This window comes from Ictalurus furcatus, chromosome 6 (genome assembly GCF_023375685.1).
Source record: "Ictalurus furcatus strain D&B chromosome 6, Billie_1.0, whole genome shotgun sequence".
Taxonomy (NCBI): Eukaryota; Metazoa; Chordata; class Actinopteri; order Siluriformes; family Ictaluridae; genus Ictalurus; species Ictalurus furcatus.
This window is the reverse complement of record NC_071260.1, coordinates 6853924-6881622: the sequence shown is the minus strand read 5'-3', so window position 1 is coordinate 6881622 and position 27699 is coordinate 6853924. Positions and strand designations below refer to the sequence as shown.

Below are 27699 nucleotides of genomic sequence, written 5' to 3'. Positions count from 1 at the left end.
GAAGCCTCAAAGATGTTCTGATAAACCGTTAGCCACCTCAGGAGTGGGAGATGAGACCACGCACAAGTTCTGCTAATGAAAGGAGCACTCTGAAGAACTCCTTCACCCAGTGGAAACGTCCTCCATCTGTGGAGGCAGTGGCAGAATTCTCTGGCATCTTGGAGTTCATCAATGGAGCGAAGGTTTCTAATGCAGTTAGAAACCTTCATAGAAGCAAGGCTGATTGGGTGGATGAGATTCAACTAGAGGCAATACACAGCTTCTGGAAATAAAACTACTCAGTGATTCTGTTTACATGTCACCTTGCAGAAAGTAAAAAGTGCATGTTCACAATCTGATGCATTTTATTTTTGTAAGGAGTATAACAATTTCTTACTGTGGGAAGTATTTTATGGTGTATGATCCCCGGACATGACAACCTTGTTGAAATACACTGTAATGGTACATATACCGTACGTAAATGTAACTGCTAGGAAAATTCACAAAATTTCAAGCAGAAGAGTGTAGCCTATCCATTACAAAATGCACATGATTTAGGGTTTTCATTTCACCATTATTTTGCATACAATATGATACAGTAAAATATACACATTAAATTTATGAGTTAGCAGAAAATAACGTTTGTGAGGGCATTCATTAGTCAGTCTACAGAGTGACGATTTTGCTTTTTTTTTATTATTTTCTCCCTTTTTTCTTATACATTAGAGATAAAACAAGGTATTTCATTGCTGTAGCAGTTTGTACAAGGGCCATGAATTGTGTAATATCCCCTTCAAAGAAAGGGCTATCAACTTCCTTCTGATTACACAGAGGGACTCTCCGATATTAAAAAAAGGCGCTCAGGACCAAAAAAAAAAAAAAAAAATCTGGCAGAGAAAAAGAAAAACAGTACACAAGTGCTGGGTTAGTTTGTTCATCTTCCATCTCTCCAGAACAAAAATAAGGCTTGATGAGTTTTCTCTTGAGGGACCAAGATTAACTAGCTCCCTTCGCCCCCCGCCTCCTGTAACGGTTAACTAAAGACGAAGCTCAAATCCAGGTCCAGGTTTAGCTGAGAATAAGATCTTGTTTGCTCTCAAAGGGATTAAAATGTAGGGAGCTAAGCTATACACTTCACAAGCAGCACTGAGGCTAATGAGTACCCTTGTTAGCAGCTTTAGCTTCCTGTTTTTTCAGATCTTACGTTCTGGACATATAACTGAGCTTTGGGCTTTTTGAAAAATAAAAATGTGTCAGCCTCATCAGGCCTCAGTGATGAAGGTCCAGGATTAACTGAGGCGGAGACGAGGCTCGGTTCACCTGCCGTGAGGGCTACATTGGTCCACATCCGTATTTTCAGAACGGGATTATTTGGCCGCTTTGCCCTCCGCCGGCGTCTCTCCGTTATCCAGTGTCTTGAGGAGGCGGAAGAGACCAGCAGCTTCGCGTATTCGGCTGAACTCGATGCAGAACGCCTGCACCTCGATGAACAGGTCCTGCACATTGATGATCTTGTTGCGGATCAGAGACTGAAGAAAAACGCACACCAGACGCACTAACCGATTCTGAAGCAGAGAACGAGAGAGAACAAGAGAGAGAGAGAGAGAGGAGTCATTCTGTGCCAGCTTTTATGTTTCTCCATCTCAGTGTAAATACATGTATGACATTTACATGTATAAAGAAGCAAATAAATAAAGTCAAGTAATAAAAGCCTCTCACCAGACAGGACACTGGGTGTAAATGCTAACATTAATATCACTTACCATAAAAACAAAAGCAAGCTGTAATGTCATGTCATCTCTGACAAGACCGAACTACGCTCTCTTATTGCCTCATCTATTTATTTAAGACAGAGACATGTCTAGTTCCTACTGTTACTGATGTGTATATTGGGTGTGGTAGGGGTTAACTATTTCAGACATTTGACCTTGCTGTGACCTTTGTCCTGAAGGTCTGAAAACATAGTATCTCCACCGATCACCTACACGTTCATGGGGGAAACAAAGCACACCCTACTTCAATTCTATGTTTTTATTTATCAGGGCCTAAAAAACAATTGTGTGGTCCTCACCAACTTCTATAAACAAACATCAGGTAACAAATGAAAAAATGTCAATGTGTAGTCACTCCCCACAACATTAAACCAACATTCACACCTGGTGGAGAAAAAAAATAAGTACACCCTATAATAAATGGTAAATGACGCACTTATATAGCACTTTTATCCAAAGTGCTTTACACTGGTTCTCATTCACCCATTCACCCACACTCACACACACCAATGGTAGCAGAGCTGCCGTGCAAGGCACTAACTTGCCATCAGGAGCAACTTGGGGTTCAGTGTCTTGCCCAAGGACACTTCGGCATGTGGAGTCATGTGGCCAGGAATCGAACCACCAACCCTACGAATAGTGGACAACCCGCTCTACCACCTGAGCCACAGCCGCCCCATAATAATAATAATAATAATAATAATAATAATAATATATATATAATAATAATTCAGTGAATCATTATTAGCAACAATAACTTGAGGTAAACATTTTCTAAAGGAGTTTATCAGTCTCTCAGATCATTTTGGAGAAAATTTTACAACATTGCTTCAAGTTCATTAAGGTTTGAGGGCCTTCATTTATATACACAGCTCTCAGAGCATCTCAATGGGGTTGAGGTTGGAATTTGCTGGTGTGCTTGGGATCACGGTCCTTGTTGTCCTGTGGTTTCTGAATATTGGTTTACTTTTTTGGAAAAAATTACTACATATTCAAATCTGTTATGTTTTTGTCATTACCTGAGGTACAAAAATAGAGTTACTGACCTGCATGTACTTGTCCTTGATCTGCTCGCAGGTTGAGATGCAGTTGGAGATGTACAGGTGGATGAACTCGGGCGGAAGATCCACCGCCGTCGTCAACCTGAAGCACAGACACCACATGACGTTCTGGTTAGACTCGAATGACAAAAACAACACACTGAGAAACCAAAACAAGTAACTGTAACACAAGATAGTACACAAAATAACAGTCTTCTATTAAAACAGACACACAAAAAAAAATTCACAAAGATATATTTTATAATTAAATATGGGCACATGCCTCTGCTGCACGAGTGCAACCTATTAGGAAGTCGATTACCTGTTGACCACCTCCATGGAGTGTAAGGACATGTCCATGTTGACTAGGACGGAGAAGTATTCTGTAATCTGGCTGGAGGACATGAGCTTCAGCAGCATCTCGATGGCCACTAGCGGGTTGTTTTCCACCAGATCAGGCAGTTTAGCAGGAGTGAGGCCAGTGTGGTACACCAGCTTCGGGTCTTTCTCCAACTCAGCTACCAGCTAAGAAAAGGAGAACGACACGGTGAATCTAATCAGCAAGCAAAAAGACACACTAACATTTAGTGCTTTCAGTCTATTAATGGTCATTATACAGTAGTAAAAAAAATTATTAGTATTAGTTTCAGATTAATAATGAAATATGTTCGGTTCTTAACCCTGTCTCTGTGTTCACGTTTAAAACCGAAAATACTGATTTCACATCTCAGAGCCTAGATAAGCATGCTACCTGACTCTGTTGAGGTGCTGAAAGTGGGCTCTTGAAGGCTTTAGCCATGATGCGTTTGGTCTCGAGGCCGGTGGCAGCACGAACGCACATGGAGCGATCCCACTGCACGCGGTGCTCCGGTTCAGCTGGACTCAGCCACGCCAGCTCGGCCTCGCTCGCCTGGAATAACGGTGGAGCCGGCCGGATCAGCTCAGGACGGAAATGACCTGGATGTGGAACAAACAATAAATGCATACAGACACTCACGGGAGTCTGAGAACTACTTTACATACATAAAGAACCAATTACATGTATAAAGAAGCAAATAAATAAAGGCAGGTTATAAAAGCCTCCCAGACAGGACACTGGCTGTAAATGCTAACATTAATATCACTTAACATAAAAACAGAAGCAAGCTGTAATGTCATGTCATCTCTACATACAGACACTCACGAGAGTCTGAGAACTACTGACAAATGGACGCCAACCTGTGATTAGTGTAAGTTTTTTTTTTCCTCTACATTTTAGAATAATAATAATAAAGTCACCAAAACTCTGGAATAACACAAATGAAACTATAGAGATTATGTTGTGATAAAAAAATCCAAAATAAATCAAAATAATTTAATATTTGAACATCTTCAAAGTAGACCCCCTTTTTGCCTAGAATTTCCAGAAATGTATTCTTGGCATTTTCTCAACCGATTTCTTGAGGAATCTCCCTGAGATGCTTTTTAAACAGTATTAAAGGAGTACCGACCTATGCTGGACACTTAGTGGCCGCTTTTCGGAATATTTTGCTCCAAGTCACGCATTTAAAAGAAATACATTTGTAAATAAAACATTAGTTTTCTAATGAAAGAAATTAATATGTTGGCACAGTTATATTTTTGTCTACAACATTGATTTCAAACATTTAATTAGACACCTTCAGATCAAAGGGTTTTTAAGATCATGAGAAACATTTCAATCAACTATCTCCAAACTTTTGTCGGTAGTATGTACACGTACATAAAAACCTGCCATGCTTTATATAAAGTAACTAACATTATTTACTTTGTTAATTCAGACCATGAACTTCAGCATTAATAAACCATATGTAATGTTTATGTAACCAACAGATGTTTTAATTGACGTGTTTAAATGTGAACTAAATACACCTGCATTAATTATTTATTCAATTCCAAAATAAATCTAAATAGAAGTTTGTTCAGAAGACCTAAACAGAAATGCAAAGTTCAAATTTGGGCTGTTGGTGGCAGTGGAGGGATTAAGCAGCAGACATGTAGGTGAGAAATTAGAAAACTCTACCAGTTTATTTTCGCTGATTTGGGAATTATAAATCTGGCGAATACCCCCAGAATTTTTACTCAATTATAAACAAAGTGAACCAAAGTGGACCAGTCGAACTTTTTTTTTTTGGCAATCACAAGAAACACAACATGTTTGTGATGGTCTAAAATGTATTTAGTATGTAATAAACACATTATTTGATGCTACTCACCAATTTTTTTTGTAGATTTAACATGTAAAATACACGAACCAGACAGAAAAGCAGTAAAATATGAAAACTGAGGCCGCAGTGATGCAGTTTATGGATTTGGACATTTACATTCTTTCATCTCCAAGTTTTCCAATCACTAATCTCTGCATTCACTAAAAATTTAACTACAGAATATGACCACAATAGCAACATAGCAATTATTTACGACGAAGTCTGTAAGCACCCTGTGCTTTTATTAAGCTTTACTTGATTACTGTGACTATTAGGTCTGGCAGGGACTCCTCTGTCTAACATTTCTCATCATCGTTTTAAAAAGACAACTTTTAGAAAAGAGATTCCGGTGTAAACACACAGAATCTTAAAGAACTAAAGAATGGAGAATCGGAAAGTTTACACTGCTTTGAGATGACTGTTTACTGTAATGATCCTGAGCTATAATAAATAGAAGTGCACTTACTCTCCAGAGGTGGGCGTGGCCCTGTGACCAGTGACTCTGTGATCTGATTGGCTAAGGAGCTGTCAAAGCCTGAGTGGGAGGAGTCAGGGTCCGGGTCACTCAGGAGGCTGGGAAAACTGGCTTTGCTCTGGGTTGGAAGCTCTGACTGACGCTCTGGATCATGACCACATACACACACACACACACACACACACAGACAGAAAGCGATTAAGTGCTAACGTGATGCTTACTTTTGATTAATGCTTTCCGCAACAGTGAAAAAAAAGCATTAAATCATGACTAAAATCAAGCATTTAATCAAGTCATGACTCCGCTTCACTCTGTCAGTTCTGACATCCAGTTCACAGAAGCATGCTGATTACCGGCGAGAGCGAGCTGTAGTCCGCTGATGTCGACTGTCTGTGGTGCCGAGCTCACATCCATGCAGGAGATCTGCCGTGGCGTTTTCTTAAAGAGCTCCCGAGGAGGAGCGAGCATCAGCTGAGAGAGGAAAAACTTCTCAGGCAGCGTGACCGGGGGAAGGAAACCTGGACAAACGGTACAAACAAACGTGTCTTTTTTGCTACATACAGCTGTGTGATATGATGCAGGATAAAGTCAACACAAATGTCAATCCTACCAGGGAAAAATAAAAGGGCGAGACACGAAAAAAAAACAGGATTTATATCTCTGAGTTAGTCACTGTTTTATCTGATCTGAAGTTTTAACGCAAGGGAGCTCAGAATTTTTATTCTGTGTGTGTGTGTTATGTCAAGTCCACAATCCCAATAAGCTCCTATACAATCTATAATACGGACTTACACACCTGAGCCAAAACATTACAACCACCTGCCTATTATACTGTTGGTCCTCAGCGTGCCGTCAAGGCATTGACTCCACAAGACCTCGGATTGTTTGTCCGTCATGTCCCTCTGATGCTCGGTCGGATTGAGATCTGGGGAATTTGGAGTCAACACCTGGAACTCTTTGTCATGTTCCTCAAACCATTCCTAAACAATTTTTGCAGTGTAGCAGGGAGCATTCTGCTGCTGAAAGAATCCACTGCTATGAGGGAATACCACTGCCATGAAATTGGTCTATTTGGTAGGTGGTATGTGTCAAAGTAACATCCACATTAATGCCAGGACCCAAGGTTTCCCAGCAGAACATTTCCCAGAGCGTCACACTTGCCTTCTTCCCATAATGCCTCCTGGTGCCATCTCTTCCCCAGGTAAGCGACGCACATGACGTAAACGAAAACGTGATTCATCAGACCAGGCCAGCGTCTTTCATTGCTCCATGGTCCAGTTCTGATGTTCATGTGCCCATTGTAGGTTCTTTCGGTGGTGAACATGGGTCAGATTAGGCACTCTGACCGCTCTGCAGCTACACAGCTCCATACACAGCGAGCTGTGATTCACTGTGTGTTCTGACACACAGCCAGTATTAATTTCTTAAGCAATTTGTGCTACAGTAGCTCTTCTGTGGGATCAGATCAGATGGGGTAGCCTTCGGTGAGTCTTGGGCACCCATGACCCTGTCCCTGGTTCACAGGTTGTCCTTCCTTGGAACACTTTTGGTAAGTACTAACCACTGTATACCAGGAACACCCCACAAGACCTGCCGTTTTAGAGATGCTCTGACCCGGTCATCTAGCCATCACAATTTGGCACTTGTCAAAGTCTCTCAGATCCTTACTCTTGCCTATTTTTCCTGCTTCCAACACATCAACTTTGTGAAGTGAACAGTGAACAGTCAGTTCAGTCAGTTCTCGAAGTGCAAGTGACTGTTCACTTGCTGTCTAATATATCCCGCCCCATGACAGGTGCCACTGTATTGAAATAATCCATGTTATTCACTTCACCTGTCAGTGGTTTTAATGTTATATGGCGGATGTGTGTGTAATATTGATTGAAGATAATGATGAAACATCGCCATGATGATGATAATAATGACAGTGAGACCTGAGGGATGCACGTTAATAGATAAACAACAACAGTAGTAGCAGTAGTGTTAAACCTGAAAGGTGCCTCTCGTGCTCGTGCTCGTCCTTGCCGGGGTTGAGCAGGTGCGCGAACACGGCGCAGAACGGGTTGGAGGCGAGCGGCTCGGTGCGGTACATCTCCCACAGCAGGTAGAGCGCGGCGAGGCGCTGAGCGGAACCCGGAAGCAGGTCGGCGTGCTGTAACAGCAGCACGAGCACGGAGCCCACACGGAAGTGCTCGGCTTTGCTGAAGCAGTGGTGGAAGGCGCTCGCGAGGCTCTCGAACGAGCTGCCGGCGCACGCCTCCTCCGACAGCAGGCCCAGTAGTGTGGTCAGCTCCTTCGGCGCCAGAGTCATCCCTCTCTCCTCAATAAACAGTACAGTTCGAAAATAAAATAAACAAACGAACTTCGGACTCTAGTTTGTTGGCTCGCGCGAAACCAAAACAATCAGGCTAATGCTAGCTGTTTCTTTTAATTAGAGCCGATTCAGCAAACTTCATTATCACTAAATACTTTACTGCGATTTTAATAATGTCTTAATAACAAAGCAAATATTCCACAAAATACTAAAACAAAGCTTTTACATCCACTGTAGCTGGTCGGCTCGAACGCAAACAACAAACGGTTCACTATCGCCCACAATCCCTTGCGGTGGCAATGAAGCGAATTGTCTCACGGGAACTGTCGTTCATTAAAATACATTTTTTACGTTCTTTTTTTTCAAACAAACATAAATATTTACATTATTCTATTTATTAAATAGAATCAACACATTTTTTGTTGCAATGTTATTCATTTGTAAATATATATGTATATATTTTTAAAAAAAATAAAAATTCAACCCGGAAGTAAACCGCTCCTAACCCCTTCTTGTATTACCCACAATCCCTTCCTTCTTCCTTTTCGAAGTTCGTCGGACAGAGTGAGTAGCTAGTAACTGAGGCTGGTTCACAAATCCACATTCATCTGTTATGTTTTAATGAATAAAACCCCACATCTTTGTTGCATACGTGTTTATTAGGTTTTTTAACTGGCGCTGCTTTAGAAATTAGTGCTCTGTGATGACTGACATTAAAAACACGGACATATTTAATGCTAGTCAGGTTGCTAGCTAAGCATAAGGGCGGTAGTTGAGTTAAGCGCTGAAGCAGTGTGTGTGTTAATTTTTATATACATATATATATATATATATATATATTTTTAAATTTATATTAAATAACACTGATGGGTTTTTTTTCCTGTTTTGATTAACTCAGATGGCGCCGCTTAAGAAAGGAGGCGAGAAGAAGAAGGGGCGCTCGGCCATTAACGAGGTGGTGACCCGGGAGTACACCATCAACGTCCACAAGCGCATCCATGGCATGTGAGTGTGGACTGGGCACCATAGTCAGCACGTTTACATGGGCAATAGTAATCTGATATTAACCTGATTAAGAAACTACCATATAAACAGTGATTATTGATTACCTTAACTCGACTAAAGTCCTACTTGCAGTAAGCAGAAATCGAATTAATACATGTGGAGTATTCCTATTTTAGCTGCATCACCAACATGCATTACAGACATGTACACACCTTAATCACACTATTAACGTTGTGGAGAATAGTTTTCTCAGGACACATGGCAGTGGTCAACCGTTTGACAGCAAATAAGAGAGCACGGCTGCGTCCGGAACGGCGTCCTTACCTACTATGTAGTAGGCGAAATACGTGTGTGTGTGTATATAGGCAAGTACACGGTTTCAGACACAGGCTGTTGCTTCAAGTAGTCATCTTTTTGCAAGTATAGCATGGCAAGTAATTAACTGTACTTGAAGCTTTCGTAATATTAAAAATGAAACACCCAAAACTGTATACGGTACCATAACGCAGACGAACTGTATGTCGTTATGTGAAATACTGAAGGGAACGTTGGACGGTGTGGCGTTAATCAATCTCTGTTCTGTAACGTGTAAAACAGGAACATGAAAGGAATAGTCTAAAAGCAACTTATGTAAACCCTAATCAGAATAAGGTCAATAACGAGATTACTGCTGTCCATGTAAACGTAGTCAGTGTGTGTATGGGGCACTAACTTTAGACCATTCTCCATCATACCTGCTGTAAATTATAGCTGAATTACTGCAGGGGATAAAGATGCCATGAGACTGTGACGGACGTCTCCAGGAAGTGTGTTGAATGTGATTACACTGATGTGGGTGTGTGATGGAGACGGTGACTGTGATACTGATTGGTAGCTTGTAGCTGCGTTTCGATTAATCATGTGATGAATTGTAGGTTGTGAAGCTCTGACATCACACTGTTATACTTGTAAAGGCGTTTAACAGGTTTTTATTAAGCATCTAAAAACAAAACATCGAGACCTCTGTGATCATCTTCAGATTCAGGAGTTTTTGTGCTTGGAGTACCGTGTGAATGAAGAGCGAGTCAAAGTCCAGATCTAAAGTGTTTCAGGGCTTCGTCTTTGAAAAACATTCTCGTCCAGAGCGAGTCCTGAATTTGATAAACATATAAATGAGAGGTTTTTTGTGCGTTATTTTTTTCAGGAACCTACTCGAATTGGTGAAATCGCAATTGGCACGTAGTTGTTTTGCACACTCTTTCGCAGGGATGTTTATCGGTAAATGAGACTTAGCTGTACTCATTTTGAAAAATTGCAAGCTCCTCCGAATATTGCCAAGTTTCCTTGTTCTTGCGTTCATTTCTGAGATCGTTAAATCCCGGAGGGACTTAAAGTAGACATTTCCTCAAGTTCCCAACATGGAATTTCAAGCTGAAGGACTGCTCCATGTCGGAGATTGGGTAGTTCTGAGTACAGTAGTTTTCAGCAGTGGATCATTTATCCAGCTGGCCTGTTCCGCATGTTTCCAAACCCAGCTTCTATCCAGACAGGAAATGGTTCTAGCTTTGATTGTCCTTGGGCAAAGATTGAAGAAAATGTGCGTCTTTGCTAGGTTTTGTGTCAGTGCTCATCAGAGTTGAGCCGGAGGGAACTTTTGTACAGTGCTGAGGCAGTAATTCCTGCGTATCTGTGCGTTCAATTCACCTCAGAAGCGCGACAGGCAAATGTTTGTGTCTCGAGTGACATAAAGCTACAACTAGTTTATAAGGTAAGTTGTTGAGGAGAGATTCCTGAGTAGGAATTCCCTGTTTAGTAGGTGTTTTCTTTCGTTTTTCCTGGTCAGAAATTAATAGTTAATTGGAATCCCACTGACACTGCTATCAGGAGGTAGTCGAATGGCATTGTGGGTAATGTAGGAAATAGTGAAAATAGACTGACGTGTCCAAGAAAGGCACATGAGGAGGGAAATGGTGTTTAATAGTAACGTTCTTGTGTTTTTAAACAAAAAAAATATTGGTGGGTTTGTGACATAGTGCACATTTTATTGTTTTACCATCTTGATCACAGTAGAGTCCTGACTCACAGTGCTGGTGTGTATGTGGTGTTGTGTGGAGATCACATGGAGATCTAGTACATTAATACTGTGATGTATACCCACCAAATAATGATGTGTGTAATGGAAACACATGGGGGGGGGGGGGTTTGTTTTGTTTTTTTTTTTTGCTCTCGGAAGATGCAGATTGCTTTATGTAGCGGAAGGGGCGGAGCTAACAGAGCCTCAGCAGGTTAGGAGCACAGCTCAGAGTGAAATGTATTTTCGTTTTAAACAGGATATTACAGAGGAAGCATGAGGTGCCACACAGTGATGGATCAGCTCTATTTAGTGTAAAACAGTGTTTTGATTTCAAATCTTGCTGAATTATAAATGTAGAGGTGTGAGATACTCGAGTTATACAGTGCGCAGGTTCCCCAACCTTGTCCTGAACATGTGTTTTCGTTGATCCTAACACACACTCACTCACTCTAACTCAGGAATAAGTTAATTAGTTGAATCTGGTGTGTTGGAGCAGGGCCGTGGTGAATAGTGTAGAGGAATTTCACTATGTGAATGAAATGGTAGTGTGAAAACTTGAAACTGTTTTTGTTAATCAGACTTTGAAAGCACACCTCTAGGATCTGTGGGACATCATCTTTTGTGAGATGATAGGTTTTAGAAAAACTCATATCGTCTGTCCTGCAGCTCCTTCAAGAAGCGAGCCCCTCGCGCCATTAAGGAAATCCGGAAGTTCGCCATGAAGGAGATGGGCACGCCTGACGTTCGCATCGACACCCGTCTGAACAAGGCCGTGTGGGCTAAGGGAGTCAGGTAACGCGCCACATCCACAACAACCTGATTTCAACATGAAGTTTTAACATGCTCAGTGTTGCTCCTGAGTCACATCAGATATAATAGTGACTGATTATTTGCCGCCCGCTCCTGTGTGTGTGTCATCAGGAATGTCCCGTACCGCATGCGTGTGCGTTTGTCCAGGAAGCGCAACGAAGATGAAGATTCTCCCAACAAGCTGTACACACTCGTCACGTATGTCCCCGTCACCACATACAAAGGTGAGCGAGCGAGTTGAGCACACGCTGCTGATTGTAAGCTTTTAACTGGCTTGGACGGAGTCAGGTACGAGATTGCGATCTCTGATTAGTCACATACATAAATAACCAAGAAGGTTAACAGAGTTGAGTGTCTCATTGTGATCGTCTCTCTAACAGCTCGTGAGGTTTGATTTCTGCTCTGTAACCATGTTAAAACCGCTCTACTAATAACGTCTTGTTGAATTCTGACCTGAGGTGTCGTTACGCTTCGTACTTTGGCGTGTGAGATTCACTTAGAAAAGAAGATGGGATGACCGTTTGTTCATTTGTCATGTTTATATTTGTGGGGATTGTGCGCTGCAGTTAGTTTGTGTCCATCAAATTACAGTGGTGGCTTGGCAGTTAAGGCTTTGGGTTACTGATCAGAAGGTTGGGGGTTCAAGCCCCAGCACTGCCAAGCTGCCACTGTTGGGCCCTTGGGCAAGGCCCTTAACCCTCTCTTCTCCAGGGGTGCCGTATCATCTGACCCCAGCTTCCTAACATGCTGGGGTATGCAAAAAAAAGAATTGTCACTGTGCTGTAATGTATATGTGACAATAAAGACTCATGTAGTATTATTATTATTATTATTATTGTTATTATTATTATTATTATTATTATTATTATCATGTCTCCCATAGTGAGAAATTAGCGTCGTAACAGCGGCAGGCAGGTTGAAGGCATCTTGTACTTTACTGGCTTATAGATTGAAAATAATTTGTCTACAGTTCTCTAATTTGGCTTTTTCTTTTCTTTTTTTAGGTCTCCAGACCGTCAATGTGGATGAAAACTAATTTACATATCGTGACCAATTGTAATAAAATTCTAAAAAGAATTTGGGTCTGCGTTGATTTTTTTTAACCCCTTTCGCCCCGACACTAACGTTCATTGCGATTTAGCGGCATCTTATAGCAGCGGCATGCTCCCAAAAAAGCCTGAATGCGTCACAGCTTCTGGAGCAGTTATTTCTGAGTGGCTCTTTTTTTTTTTTTTTTTTTCTTTTTTTCCTCTTTGGAGGAAGACTATGTGGATTGAGTTGAGCGGTTCTATCTACCCCCCAAAGAAGTCAGGAATGGAGTCACTCGTGTGTCTATCATTTGAGCCATCCGGAGAGCAAGTGCTCATTCACCTGGGGCTTATTTTTAATAAACATTATATTTTATAAGTATGTTTCAGACTTTTTTGTCTGTGTGAAATTACACATTGTGTAACAGTTCATGCAACTGCCATTTGTTTTTATTTTGTGCCATTTGGAGAGGTTTGGTGCCATTTTGGAGAGGTTTTAACTTGTGTTTGGATAAACTTACACAATTTTAGTGGTTAGAGATAACTTCCTCATATTTTGGGTGTTCATGGACGAGGCATCTTTGAGGCCAGGAATGGGGTTGATATCAACATTTGCTGTGAAGATATAACATTTGTGTTAAAAGTAAATAATTTTTTTTTAATTAAAAAAAAAATTCTTAATATATTGCCCCAGGTAGGCTAGGTAAAAGAAGAAATACATAAAATAACTGCTAATTCGTAAAGTCTTAAGTGTCTACTTTCATATGAGCCATTAACCACTACTGTGGTGTGTGATATCACAAAACAAATCAATGCTGAACACGGGTACCCCTAAAACAGACAAAAATGCCATTTTTGGCTACCGGTAAAAGAGGTTAAATTAATTTTTTCCCCCTGAAACTGTAACGTTGCCAACTCAAAGTACCGGAGTCTCTGGTTCCATCCTGAGCTCTGGTTACTATGGTTATGTCTTCAGGATGATGCACTTACCGAAGGTGAATATTGGCTTCCTGGTTCACCATGAAATTAGTGAGGAGTTTATACACCCCACACACACACACATTGTTTTACAAATGTAACATTGTCTTAATAAATAAAGAGAGCTACATTATCTGTAAGAAAGGCTTCAGTTGAGTGTGCTGATCTGTAACGTGTCTGCCTGATAAAAAGGACCAATGAGGTATGTCTTCCATACACGGTGCTCTCCACTAATCTTGGCACCCTTGGTGAATGAGCAAAGAAGGCTGTGAAAAATTGTTTAACCTTTTGATCTTTTGTTTAAAAAATTCACAGAAAATACTCTGTGCTCGTGGATATCAAACAATTGCAAACACAACACAGGTTTATTCAAAAATATATCTTAAATATAGGTGTGCAACAATTATTGACACCCATATGAATTCATATGAGAAATATATGTTCCCATTGATATTTTAACTTTAGTATACCTGGGTGACTAGGAACAGGAAGTTGTTCAATGATCGTTTCCATCCAAGGGTTTTTATTTTTTTGTGATAAAAGATTTAGGGCATTAAAATGTTTACCAATCTAGCTGACGGAAATGCAGATTAATAAAATTTCACGAGTGTTGACATAATCTTTTTTTGTTTGATTAACTTTAGCATATAAACTATGTCGATACTTTAAATGTGGGGGAAAATGGAAATTTGGAAATGGTTTTTGTCACATGACAGAATTTATTTATCAGTCCGGGGAAGAATAATTCAATTCAATTCAATTCAATTTTATTTGTATAGCGCTTTTTACAATAGACATTGTCTCAAAGCAGCTTTACAGAAATATCAACATGGTATACAGATATTAAAGGTGCGAATTTATCCCAACTGAGCAAGCCACTGAGTGGCGACGGTGGCAAGGAAATACTCCCTAAGATGTTTTAAGAGGAAGAAACCTTGAGAGGAACCCGACTCAGAAGGGAACCCATCCTCATCTGGGTAACAACAGATAGTGTGAAAAAGTTCATTATGGATTTATATGAAGTCTGTATGGCCTTAGGAGCAGCCGTAGTCCCAGCAGTCTGGAATTAAAGAAGATTTGAGCTCCATCCAGAGGCAGAAATGATCTGGATCTCTAGTATCTCCATAAATTCATGTGGGGCTCGGCGAAAGGAGAGAGGGAGAAAAAAGATTATTATGACTGCGAAGTAGTAGAACAGAATCTAGTCAGGGTAGGCTTGAGTAAACAAATACGTTTTAAGCCTAGACTTAAACACTGAGACTGTGTCTGAGTCCCGAACACTAATAGGAAGACTGTTCCATAACTGTGGGGCTCTATAAGAGAAAGCTCTTCCCCCTGCTGTAGCCTTCACTATTCGAGGTACCGTCAAATAGCCTGCATCTTTTGATCTAAGTAGGCGTGGCGGATTATATAAAACCAAAAGGTCGCTTAGATATTGTGGCGCGAGACCGTTTAGTGCTTTATAGGTTAATAAAAGTATTTTATAGTTAATGCGAGATTTTACTGGGAGCCAATGCAGTATTGATAATATCGGTGTGATATGGTCGTATCTTCTAGTTCTAGTTAGGACTCTAGCAGCTGCATTCTGGACTAACTGGAGCTTATTTATATTCCTACTGGAACATCCAGACAGTAAGGCATTACAGTAATCTAATCTAGAGGTGACGAATGCATGAACTAGTATTTCCGCATCATGTAGTGACAATATGTTTCTTATTTTAGAAATATTTCTGAGATGAAAGAAGGCTATCCTAGTAATATTATCTACATGAGCATCAAATGATAGGCTGGAGTCAATAATCACTCCAAGGTCTTTAACTGCTGCACATGATGAAACAGAAAGACCATCCAGAGTAACCATGTGATCAGAAAGATTACTTCTAGCTACACGTGGGCCTAATAAAAGTATTTCTGTTTTATCAATAAGGATGTGTGTCTAGCACACTGCAAACCTGTGACACAAGATGTGGCAAGGAATTATGGTATGTGATTTCTTTGGCCTCCAATACATTCACCAGCCCTTTCTTTAATAGCTGTGCACACTGTATATACATATCGACGGATAGCTGCTTTACTAACCCCGAAGGTTTCCCCCCTACACTGTACTCTGAGCAGAATGCCAGCTTGTACAGGTAGAGAGCGATCCGCTTTCTGGTCTGAAGCAACCTGCGATGGGCGGAGCTCTCCAACACTACCTCCACCATGGGCGGAGCCGGAGTGGGTTCCATTCAGCTGCGGAGTTTAATGCCCAAGACCAGCCCATTTTTTTCGTGGTGGAAGACTTTGATAAAGTGACAGTTCAGTTTTTACTATTTTGTTATATTTATTACTGATGTTTTAACAAGAACATAAAGATAAATAACAAATGATATAGTGAGTATTGTTTTCTGCTAGAAAAAGTCCAACTGTCACATGAAAAAAAAAAACACTTATTTGCATATAAGCAAAAAGGAAGTATTTCAGTAAGAAATATACTTTTTTACTTTTTTTCACGGTGACACATGATAAATATAATTATCTTGACCTATGTTTGTGGGTTCAAGTCCCTCCAGAGTCATGGGTCTGGCTTGTTAGTGTTGTGGATAAAAATGACATGAAATAAACATGAGGGAGACCTAGTATCCAGTAGAGGGGGGAAGAAGAAAAGACGGGCACCAAGACACACAGAAGCGGTGTAAGGCGGATATTGACTGATATTGAATATTGAATTGGATTCACACTTTAAAGATCTTAGATCTTTAAGAGTAATACACTATGGTTTATTAGTCAAAAAAGTCAAAAAAGTATACGAGCTGAGGAGTGCTAAAACACACACACACACACACACACACACACACTCTCGTACAGTCAAGGGCGGCCATGTAGACATAACACATGCACACACTCTCTCTCTCTCTCTCTCTCACACACACACACACACATACTACTATAACTTTATAAGAATAATAAAAAGGAATATTAAGATATTATAAGGGTAATATCTTATAATAATATATATACTCTTTATAAAAACAGAATAATAGGATATGTAGGACAGTAGAAGGGTAATATAATGATATTATGAAGTAGGAAGTACAGTAAACCGTTTTTCAAGCAGTATAACTATATATAAAATAGAGATATAGAGCAAATATGAAAATAAATTATAAACTAGAAATGTAGGCTCGCAAGGAAGGCCTTAATGTTAAGAGAGAACCATGAGGAGCCATTTATAAGGGTGGCTGAGTCAAGCTGCCCCCCCCCCCGTGAGATAATAGTAAGACCGAGGTCACTCTAGATTGTTTTGTCTCTCCACTTTTGATTTTACAGGTTATTCAAATCCCTTGGTTTTGATTTTCTGGGTTATTAAAATCCCTTGGTTTTGATTCTATGTGTAAGTGGAATGGCCCTTTTCTGGAACATAAGAGTAAGGTAGATGAGCTCTTTTTTAACCCTATTGGTAGTGATATCATAGTCTTCTTGAAACATATGGGTTATTTACTGTGTAAGTACAGTATAAATACTGGAGCTTAAGCTCAGAGTATCAGATCACTTCTGAGAATTCTCATCGGTGTGGATCTCGTGTGGTGGAACGGAACCAATAAAGCTGGACCCTTGCTTCTTCTCACTCACGGCTGGTGTCTTTTTTTCTATCTCCAACTGGGCTCAGAGGTTGATGTGAGTATTGGCTTCTATGTTGAATTTTAAGTGTTTTTGGGTAATAGGCTAAATTTGAGCCAACATTTGGCACCCCAGATGGGACTGGGCTAAGATCTATATGTCTGGAATCTCTCCCGTGGGACTTCGCTCTCTAAGCAACAGATAGGCCGTGTAGGAAGAAGGCATTGCAGACGCCTGTTATTTCAAAGCTCTGTTTTAGTGGTCTGTTGTTACGATTGGGAAGCCCCCGGGATGGGAAGAAAGACTAAGTTGGTCTCCAAAAGAACCTTGAGTGAGTGAGAAGAGGTAAGAGAAGTGTAGATTGTAGAAGATTGTAATTTTTGTAATTGTATAAGGTTCATAAGACTGTGTAAGGAAATTGTATATGTGTTGTGTGAGTGAAAGTCCTGCAATACCGCTGGTGAAAGATTCCAGGTCTGATATAGAGGCAGGTGGAAAAGGAGGCCTCAAACCCCAGAGCTACTAGAGCATTGGTGGGGACCCCTAATACCGCTGGTGAAAGATTCCAGGTCTGAGATAGAGAGGGGAATAAATCCTGGGCCCAGGTCCGGGTCGCGCAATACAGCGTGCCCGGTGTATGAATGGAATGTGTACTGTAAATGTGTGTGCTTATAATATATGTGCTTATAATGTGCTCTGAACATGAGCTCCATACATAAAGAGATATGTGTGTTGGATAAGTTGGATAAGATTTAAAAAAAAGAAAAAAAAAAAAATTTTTGGAGAAAGTTGCATTTAATTTATGTGACTGTAAGCTTCATACATACGGAGCTGGTATGAAGGCGCGTTATACTCTGAGACCACAATTGTGTGTATGTAATAACTAAATATGTGTAATAGTGTGGGATATAATATGTGAATGTGAGCTTGCGGGCATTGTTTATAAGAAGGAGTGGTGTGTGTGTTCCTATCTGTTCTTATCCGCGTAAGCAGGCCTGCCGTCTGTGTGGAAAGGAAAAAAAAAAAAAAAAAGGAAAAGAAGAAAAAGTGTGCGCACTTCAGATTGAGCTGAGTAACACAGAACAGTGTGAGATTTTATTTATTTTTTTATGTTTTGAATCTGGTACAGACTTTCTGTGAGTCGGGTGTGACTGGGTGTATTATAATTTCTTTGGTATCAATAACTGCTGTGTGAGTGTTTTTAAAATTGGGGAAGCATGCAAGAACATTGTAAATATTATAGACATCTGTCAGACTGCCCATTGTGTGAATAAGAACTTCTAGACCTGTAATATATAACAAAATTGTTGAGAAATCAGTGAGTCAGTCCATTGGGACCTTTCATTTATATTCCATAAATTATGAAGGTGTTGTTCAGTTAAATGTTAAATGACAAATAAAAATAATATAATTTAATTTTTATTTAATTACCCAAAATTGGGTAATATTGAATAGTTGTAAATATTATGTCTAAGAACATTGTAAACATGTAAGAATTGCCGGATTGGCCGTGGTGTGAGTTACCTAAAGTTAAACTTAAGATTCATAAGATTAATTGAATCATCTTACTTAATTAATTAATCGTCTTAATTAAATTGAATGTATGTACTCTGAGTGTATGTGAGTCCCTAGGGAGGCTGGCTGGACCAAGTACGGACGGAAGGGAAAAGCAGGCATAAATCGGTACGAGATAGGCTAAGCAGGCTGGAACAGCAGGACAAGGTAGGAGGAAAACATTTGGCTGTGAGGGATAACTTAGTGGATTTAGGGGGGGCATGTACTAAAGACTCTAAGGGCTGAGAGGTGTGAGACACGACCAGAGTTATGGCTGAATGTAAGAAAAAGATGAGCCCGATAGAGAGGGTGATAAGCAAACACTGTACAGATGAGAAGGACATTAGGCATTATTGTAAAAAATGGAGTGAGAAGACTAGTGGTGAGTGGAAATGGCCCGAGGAAGGTACTCTTGATGAACAGCTATGCCAGATAATGAAAGAGAGATTAGCTGTATGGAATGAACAGAAAAAAGGCTTGAGAGTGAGGGAGAAATGTGTGAAGACAGAGAAGATAGTGGACTGGTTTATGAAGGCAGGGAAAGAGGAGAAGGAGAAGGATAGACGGCAGAGAGAACGAGCAGAGGCGGTGGTACGGAAGAAAGAAGAAAGGGAAGCAAGCCTAGGAAAGAAGATAAAAGAGGCCATTCAGAAGGAATGGGCAGAGGCCCCGCCCTCATATAACCCTCAGTACAGCCCTCCAGTGAGACCTGTCGGAAGTGCCCCACCTGCCGGGCTTTACATGATGCAAGACCTGGAGGACAGAGAAGATGAATGGAAGGAAACCAAGGTGGACATACGGGGAACATTCACCGGATACCAAAGAATGAGGCATCGCATGTGGGAGGATGGAGAACCTACCAAAATGGAAGAAGGAGCTGCTGGATACAAGGATGGAACCCCGGTCGAGGGCATAAGCCCATGGCTGGACCTCCCACAGGTAGGCAACAAAGAGAGGGACAGGGAACTACAGGAGTATATGAAAAACTGGACCCACACTCCGGGGTGGCCGGAGCATGGGGAGAGTCCCACTAGCACTAGCACCCCGAGGCCAGGGCCACGGCCGATGGTGCACAAGCAAAGAGACAAGAAACTGGAGGAAATACAGGAGCGGGAGGAGCATAATACCAGTGATAATCAAGAAGGTCGTAGGAGTGAGAGAGGGCGCGAGGGTGAAAACGGAGCATGAGGGGCTCCACATACCAGAGGAGGAGAAAAAGGTGAGCCGAGAGACAATGTGGGGCGGGTGGTCCATATAGAGGGGGATGTGGTGCTCTCCCCATATGCTATCGAGGAGGATAAGGAATTGGAGGGCAGGATTCGACGACTAGAGGACGGGATATCATACGGCGTGGGTAAAAGGGATGAATTGAAAAATCTCGCAGGTCAAGCGTTCCAAATGGCGACGGCTGTGAAAAATAAGTATGCGCACAAGCCCCGTCTGGGAGAATCGAAATCACAGAGGTCGAGAAGAGTACTGAACCAGTCAGCAGGAAAACATGTGAAGAGCCTGAGTAAGGCCTCAAAGGTCCTAATATACCACCAGCAGAAGAAGAAGCAAGTGAGTTCAGACATGGATCTGAACGAACAAGGGGGGACTGAGAGCGAGGGGACTGAAACAAACAACGAAGGAAAAGTTGAACAAGATGTCAGTGAGGAGGAGGAGCCTAGAGAAGCTAGATCACTATGGAGCAGGGCAAGCCTGAAGCCCCCAGTGAGATTCGAACCTGGTATCACAGCGTACTTAGCGCATGCCCGCTCCCAGTCGGAGCCCAGCCTTAATCAGGTTGGGTGGTCACCCCCAGGTCAGATGATGCACCTCATGGTTAAAGGAAAAGCCCTACAGTATGCACCCTGGAGTTTCATGGACCTAACGGGCCTGATCCAACGACTACCCAACATGTGTGAAGGGGGGCAGAAATGGATTATACAGTTTGAGGAAAAAACATCAGGACAGCACCTGTCGATTGGCGATATCAAAGCCATTCTCTGCCAAACCGTGGGCAAGGGACGAGCTGAAGAACTTTTCGATGGGGCAGAACACAGGGATTTGATAGACGACCCCAAGGCTGACGCCATCCCGTTTGGCCTGTACCGACAAGAAATATGGGACGCTGTGAGGAGTATGTTTCCAGCTAAGATGGACCCTGGGAAGCTCGAAAATATAAAACTGAAAGACGAAAAAAACGTGATAACCTTCATACAAGAGTTTCAAGATAAATGGAGGGATGAAACGGGTGCCAAATGGGACGATTCAGTGGCAAGTGTGGGACTGTTCAAACTGCTGTTGAAGAAGGCTCTCCCTGGGGAGGTACAGCAGAAGTTAGAGGAAGTGGTGGGGCTCAACGCAATGGAATGGGCACATTTCTGGCACATGTGACCCATCACGTGGAGCAACACAGAAAGCTGAAAAAAGAAGCTAAGGATGCCACTGAAACCCTAATGAACCAACTCTGTAAGGCACAGCTCGGCGAACTGACCAGGACTAAACAGGAAGAGAAGGAACGGAGGAAGGAACACATTAAACAGGCGGCAGTAATGGTGCCCCATCCACAAGCGGCAGCCCCAGCACAGGCTGACCCTTTGCTGCTGGCCAGTGGATACCAGGCCCACCCACGACCGCAAGTCCCACACATAACTACTATGCTGCACCCCGCCCAGATGGATTACACATATCATATGAGGGCCCCCATGTACCCGGGGACGCCACCTGCCTGGGGGAGGGGAGGAGGATATGGACGGGGTCGAGTTTTGCAAAGACCAAATATGGCAGCTGAAGGGTGTTGGGGATGCGGCGATCCTAGCCACTTCAGGAGAAATTGTCCACGTGTCCCACGACCAACTTGGGGAGACCGCGTGGATAGGGCTGAAAGAAGAGGTCAGGTGCTTGGACCGAGAGCACCGGAGAGCTATGGAATGCCACCTCGGTGTCAACCGCTACCCCCAGTACCCCCAGGTGGCCCCATGTATGGCCCCTATGGGGAGCCGGGACCCAGCCAGAGTTGAGGAGGCCTAGAGAAGCTCGGGGGGGAGCTCATGCAGTCTGTCACCACACTGCACCCAGAACAAGAGCCAACTGTTACAGTGACGATCGGAAACACCTTGCAAGCGCCTTTTATGATCGACACTGGAGCTACATATTCAAGCATAGGGAAAGAAGGTTCACAGCTCCCCCTCACCTGTAAGGCAATTCAAACTATGGGCTTCTCAGGAAAAATACAGACCTTACGATTCACGGAGCCTCAAGAACTAACTCTGGATGGCGTGACAATACAAGCACCCCTGTTATATTCGCCAGGAGCGCCTGTCAACCTACTGGGGCGTGATGCCCTGTGTAAGTTGGGAGCTCAGATACAGTGCGAGACGACTGGGATTTGGGTGACATTCCCTAAATCAATATCCACACAATACCTACTGTTGCACGAGCCACCTAGCACCGCCCATAATGTGAGGATGGTATACTGGTTGGAGATGTCCGATCCATCTAACTCGGAACTCTGGCACAGATACGCAGAATGGAAACCATGGTTACAGTACATGCGGCCTGATTGCACAGAGGTGGAGGCCCCTTTATATTGCACTATTAAATATGATGACGGTGGACGAGACCAGGAATATGCTCAGCTTTGGGAAGACATGGAACAGGGACAAGTAATGGACATTAAAACCATGGAAATAATAAGCGGCCCACAGGGAGTGGCGGCTATGATCAAGCTCCCAGAGAGAATCACTAACTGGTATCAGCTGGAAGGGACAGCGCCCCGTGTCACACTCATGGTCACCAAAGGCCTGGAACCGGAAGATGTAGGGCCAATGATGGGGCAGGCGAAAGAAGTAAAAGAGTGGAAGCCAACTACCAATCCATCTTTGCACAAGTCGCCTGATGGAAAGTTTGTGCGAATCTCAATAACAGCAGTTGACACCGCCGTGGCCACTAGTGTCTGCATATGCGGAAGCACGGACTGAAGTGGTTTGCAAATGGCAGTTAAGGCAGCAAAAGATCAGGACAATGAGGAAATACTGAAAACTGTTCCAGAACAGCTATGGACAAAACATCCGACCGACGTAGGGTTTGTTAAATCCGCCGACCTAGCTCAGATTAAGGTAAAAGAGAATGCAAGGTTGCCCTACCAGAAACAGTATCCGTTGTCAGCGCAAGCTAGAGAAGGCATACGGCCCACAATACACGGATTGGTAGAGGCCGGAGTGCTAATCTCCACGCGAAGTCAGTGCAATACCCCCATTTTTCCAGTTAGAAAACCTGACTCAGAGAAGTGGAGGCTAGTACATGATTTGCGTGCTATTAACCAAATCGTGATACCTGAAACACCGGTAGTGCCAGACCCACACACCCTATTGTCGAACATTCCAGAAGGGACCAAATGGTATACTGTCATAGACTTATGCTCAGCATTTTTTAGCGTGCCACTGCACCCAGACTCACAGCATTTGTTTGCTTTCACGTATGAAGGGCAGCAGTACACATATACTAGACTTCCGCAGGGATACTGTGAAAGCCCATCCATATTTAATCAGGTACTGGCTCAAGACCTCTCAGCCCTGGAGTGCCGTAGCACCATCTTGCAATATGTCGACGACCTTTTGATTTGTAGTGCGTCCAAAGAACAATGCCAGCACGACTCACTAAAGGTTCTAAGAATGTTGGCCGAAAATGGCCACAAAGTGAGTAAAGAAAAGTTGCAATTTTGGAGACAAAAAGTGGAATACCTAGGTCGTGTGTTAGAGGGAGAAAGCCGTACTATAGCGCCAAAGCATGTAGAGGCCATACGCAAGGCCCCACAGCCAACCACCGTGCGACAGATGTTGGCGTTTCTAGGAATGGCAGGGTTCAGTCGCCCATGGATATGTGAGTTCGCACTAAGGGTTCAACCATTACAGGATATGATTAAGGCAGCGGACCAATCACAGCCAAATGCCCCCCTCGTCTGGACTCCTGAAGCTCTAGCCGCACTCGCAGATATTAAAATGGCCTTAATGACCGCTCCTGCATTGGCTAACCCAGACTATAGCAAACCGTTTCACCTCTATGTATCCGAAAGAAAGGGGTACGCATCGGCTGTCCTAACTCAGCAGCAGCAAGGGATGGGAAAGCAGGCCATCGCCTATTACAGCACGGCTCTCGATAACGTAGAAAAAGGGATGCCACCCTGTTATCGGTCTTTGGCAGCGGCCGCATTTGCATATCAGAAAGCGTCCTCAATCACCATGGGGCACCCAGTTACATTATATACGACCCATGCACTGCATGCGCTCCTAACGAGTCAGACCTTTGTGATAACGAACTCCCGTCAAACGGGATATGACTCCATTCTGTCAGCCCCGGAGCTTACTATAGAACGGTGCACCACGGTGAATCCGGCCGATAAACTGGTAACTCCGATAGATGGTGTACCCCATGAGTGCGTAGCGGAATCAGAGAAATTTTTGAAAGCACGTTCGGATTTGGAGAACTGCCCTATTGATAATGCCAAGCATACGTATTTTGTGTACGGTTCCTGTTATTGTACTGATACGGGCAATAAGGCTGGGTTGGCAGTAGTAGAAGCACGACGAAACTCGGCGATGTTTGAGGTGGTGATGAGTGTTCCCCTCCCCCAACCCTGCTCAGCCCAGCTAGCTGAACTACGGGCGTTGACAGCTGCATGTAATTTGGGCCGTAATGAGAGTTGCACTGTATATACGGACTCGGCCTATGCTCATGGAGTCTGCCATGTGTTTGGACCAATCTGGGCTCAAAGGGGATTCCAGTGGGCAGATGGGTCCGCCGTGACCCACGGGGAAGTGATTTCAGATTTACTATATGCTATGACATTGCCCACAAAATTAGCTGTAGTGAAATGCAGGGCACATAGGACTGATGACTCCTTTATCACTAAAGGGAATGCACTGGCGGATGAGGCAGCTAAGAAAGCTGCCGTAGGGCCTGGGCAGATGATGGCCCTAACTCAGCCCGGGGAGAGTCCGCTGCAGCATCCGCAGGTAGACAGTGTGGCCCACTTAGTGGAGCTGCAGAACACCGCAGGTGTGGCTGAAGTATCGGCGTGGATAAAACGGGGGGTGAAAAAAGAGGCGGGTACTGGATTATGGCGCAGCATAGAAGGATTGTGTATAGCCCCAGCCTGTTATCTCCCGCTCTTGATCAAAGAAGCCCATGGCTTGGATCACGCCCATAGGACCGAAACTATCCGAAAAATCCGTCAGGAATGGTGGTCCCCATTTCTGGCCAGTATGGTGGACTATGCGTTGAAAAGATGTGAGGTGTGTATCAAGAACAATGTGCGAAAGAACTTTACTGCCCCTTTAGGACATATTCCCCTGCCGACGGGGCCGTTCCGGCATATAATGATGGATTATGTAGACATGGGAGCAGACAACCGGAAAGAAGGGAAGCGCTACATTCTAGTAATAGTAGACCGCTTCAGCAGGTGGGTGGAGGCAGCTGCGACTTCCAAGGAAGACGCGAGGGCCGCGGCTAAATTTTTATGTCGCGAGGTCATTCCCCGGTTCGGTATTCCAGATTTTCTGAGTTCGGACAACGGCACCCACTTTGTGAATAACGTCATCGACAATGTGACATCTGCCTTGGGGATAGATCATAAGCTAGGCTGTGTATATCATCCTCAATCCCAGGGCATGGTGGAACGAGTGAACGGTACCCTAGTTAATAAACTGGCAAAAATATGCGAGAGCTCTCGCCTAAACTGGGTACAGGCCTTACCACTGGCATTGATGAAGATGCGTTCACAGACCAATCGTATGACGCACTTGACTCCTCATGAAATGCTTACTGGGCGCCCAATGCCTATGGCGTTCACCCGAGGTCCATACACAGGGCCGTCTTTGGCACAATTGGAGGACGAAATGCAGGATTATGTTCGAACCCTCACCCAAATCCATAGACATTTGTATTCACAGGTTCGTGAGGCAGTCCATGGAGAGAACGAGGTACGGGAGGACGTGCGTCTAGTGGCACCGGGGGACCAGGTATACATTCGTGTTTTCAAGAGAAAGAGCCCCCTTGCGGGACGTCGGGAAGGACCTTTCACCGTGGTTGCTGCAACCCCCACGGCTGTGAAAGTTGAGGGGAGGAATTACTGGTATCACTTGAACCACTGCAGCCGCGCCGAACCAGGTAAGGGACCGCTACTGCAAGACACTACCGACGAACAACCATCGACCTCAGGTCTAGTCAATACAAGGCAGCCCATTGGGGCAGTGGTGGTCACTGATAGTGACAGTGATTCGGATGCATCCCTGAGCCCTGCCTACGGCACTCGAGCCCAGACTAAGCGGCGGGCTGTGGAAAAACTAGATAAACTGTCTCAGTCAGATGCCAGTAGCCCAACTGTTCTCTCACCCCGAGTAGAAGTGACGGGTGTCGTAGTTACCAGCCCACAGGAAGTTGTAACCCCAACGGAGGAGGATTTTCTGTCTACGCTTGCCACTCTCTGTCAGGACCTTGACGACCCCGCTTTGCCTCTGAGCCTAATCGACTCGGGTACGCTACAGTCCCTAGAAGCACAGTTGAACTTACCTGAGCTTACTCCTGAACTTCAGTCTCCGCATGAATCCTTGCGCACTCCCCTACCACCGGTTCCGGAGGGGACCGGTGGGACGAGTTCCACAGAATAGTAGCACATATGGGGGTAGAGTGATTTTTGCAGCAGGGCTAATAGCACTCTTTTTCTTTTTCTACGACCCCATGTTTAGAAGGACTATTCATACCTTCAATAATGCCCTGGATTCCTATCACACATTACGCCCACAAGTGGCTGCTACTTCCCGCATAGCCCCCTATCCCGTATTAGGCATGTTCGATCCTGGACGGCCCCAGGCTCAACTATAGGTTCACGGAGCTCGATGTGCGCGTTAGCTCTCCTTAGACTCGCCCATGAAGAGTCCCTGATTGGCAGAAGTCCCTATTTGGCCTCATTCACTTTCTCCCAAGCTCGATCTGTGGAGATTCGCGTAGGACATCTTAGAATTACTGGTAGGGCACGGGCGAGTAGGTGCTCCTTCGAGCTGCCCACTATTGGCCCCCTGTGGCTACCGTTCCTTTGCTCGGCTGCGGCGTGTTCTTACCATGATAGTACAGGGTCACCTTTCGCATCCCGGGCTCTCCACCCCCTCCTCATTGCTCCGATCGCACATAAATTAATGAAATTACAATACTATTCAATCTCTACCGATAACACCTCACTTACGGAGGAGCAGAGTAACATGTATCTGGCATGGATGGTCCATACTGCTCGATCTGTGACAGATCGCTCGTGTCTCGTATGTCATGATCGTAGCCTCACCCCCCATTTTATGCTGCCTATGGGGAACCTCACGGAATGCCTCACCACCCCCTATTCTGTTGATTTTTTGTGTCCTACTGTGTGCCTCCTTGGGGCCCTTTCTGCTGACTTTGGCCCATCATGGATGTACAATGCAAGCTCCTCATGCCTGTTTCACCCAGTATCCACTCAAGTGTCGACTTTTGTCCGCGTCCAACCGTCTCTGCCCTTGTACTTTCCCATCTGCCTCTGCTCCTCTGTTGGCGTATATCCTGTGGGAAACGTGTCTGCCCGATGTAATGTCTCCCTGTTCGCTAATCATTTGCAGATTGAGACCCTCTCTGTCTGTGATTCATCCCCATGCACCCCCAGCGTGACAATTCCCCTACCTGATCTTAGTGTTGGTACTGTTCCCCTTGCGGACGTTTTCTGGTTTTGTGGGGGCCAACGTGTACGCCAGACTTTGCCTGCGGAATGGCAGGGATGCTGCGTCCCGGTTAGGTTGGACGGTAAGACCCGTGTTTTGTTGGTGGCTGACCAACTGTCATCCAGCCGGTCCCGTTCACG

The 27699-nt window shown here is 43.8% G+C and overlaps 2 protein-coding genes across 3 annotated transcripts; one reads left to right on the top strand and one right to left on the bottom strand.

The window, feature by feature from the left end:
- Positions 1-653: 653 nt before the first annotated feature.
- cnot11 (CCR4-NOT transcription complex, subunit 11) lies at positions 654-8081 on the bottom strand. The gene is made up of 7 exons (XM_053626364.1): positions 7481-8081; positions 5845-6009; positions 5483-5635; positions 3543-3748; positions 3114-3316; positions 2798-2894; positions 654-1544 (listed from the first exon to the last, which is right to left on the bottom strand). The coding sequence occupies exons 1-7, from the start codon at positions 7800-7802 to the stop codon at positions 1347-1349; spliced, it is 1344 nt and encodes a 447-aa protein (XP_053482339.1). The 5' UTR covers positions 7803-8081; the 3' UTR covers positions 654-1346.
- Positions 8082-8338: 257 nt separating this feature from the next.
- rpl31 (ribosomal protein L31) lies at positions 8339-12750 on the top strand. Of its 2 annotated transcripts, none has more exons than XM_053626369.1 (5): positions 8339-8369; positions 8704-8810; positions 11530-11655; positions 11785-11897; positions 12678-12750. In XM_053626369.1, exons 2-5 carry the CDS (start codon positions 8704-8706, stop codon positions 12707-12709), a joined length of 378 nt encoding a protein of 125 aa, XP_053482344.1. In that variant the 5' UTR covers positions 8339-8369; the 3' UTR covers positions 12710-12750. The 2 variants fall into 2 exon arrangements, with proteins under 2 accessions (XP_053482344.1, XP_053482345.1); XM_053626370.1 differs by lacking the exon at positions 8339-8369 and adding an exon at positions 8518-8599.
- The last annotated feature ends 14949 nt before the right edge of the window (positions 12751-27699 follow it).

Bases quoted from the DNA above. Each gene is read 5' to 3' on its own strand.
- cnot11 (XM_053626364.1), bottom strand. From the start codon at position 7,802: ATGACTCTGGCGCCGAAGGAGCTGACCACACTACTGGGCCTGCTGTCG. The intron at 3,317-3,542 runs GTAGCATGCTTA...TCCTTTTCTTAG, and splicing joins CAGCACCTCAACAGAGTCAG to CTGGTAGCTGAGTTGGAGAA. The intron at 2,895-3,113 runs GTAATCGACTTC...TCTGTGCTTCAG, and splicing joins TCCATGGAGGTGGTCAACAG to GTTGACGACGGCGGTGGATC.
- rpl31 (XM_053626369.1), top strand. From the start codon at position 8,704: ATGGCGCCGCTTAAGAAAGGAGGCGAGAAGAAGAAGGGGCGCTCGGCC. The intron at 11,656-11,784 runs GTAACGCGCCAC...GTGTGTCATCAG, and splicing joins GTGTGGGCTAAGGGAGTCAG to GAATGTCCCGTACCGCATGC. The intron at 11,898-12,677 runs GTGAGCGAGCGA...TTCTTTTTTTAG, and splicing joins CCCCGTCACCACATACAAAG to GTCTCCAGACCGTCAATGTG.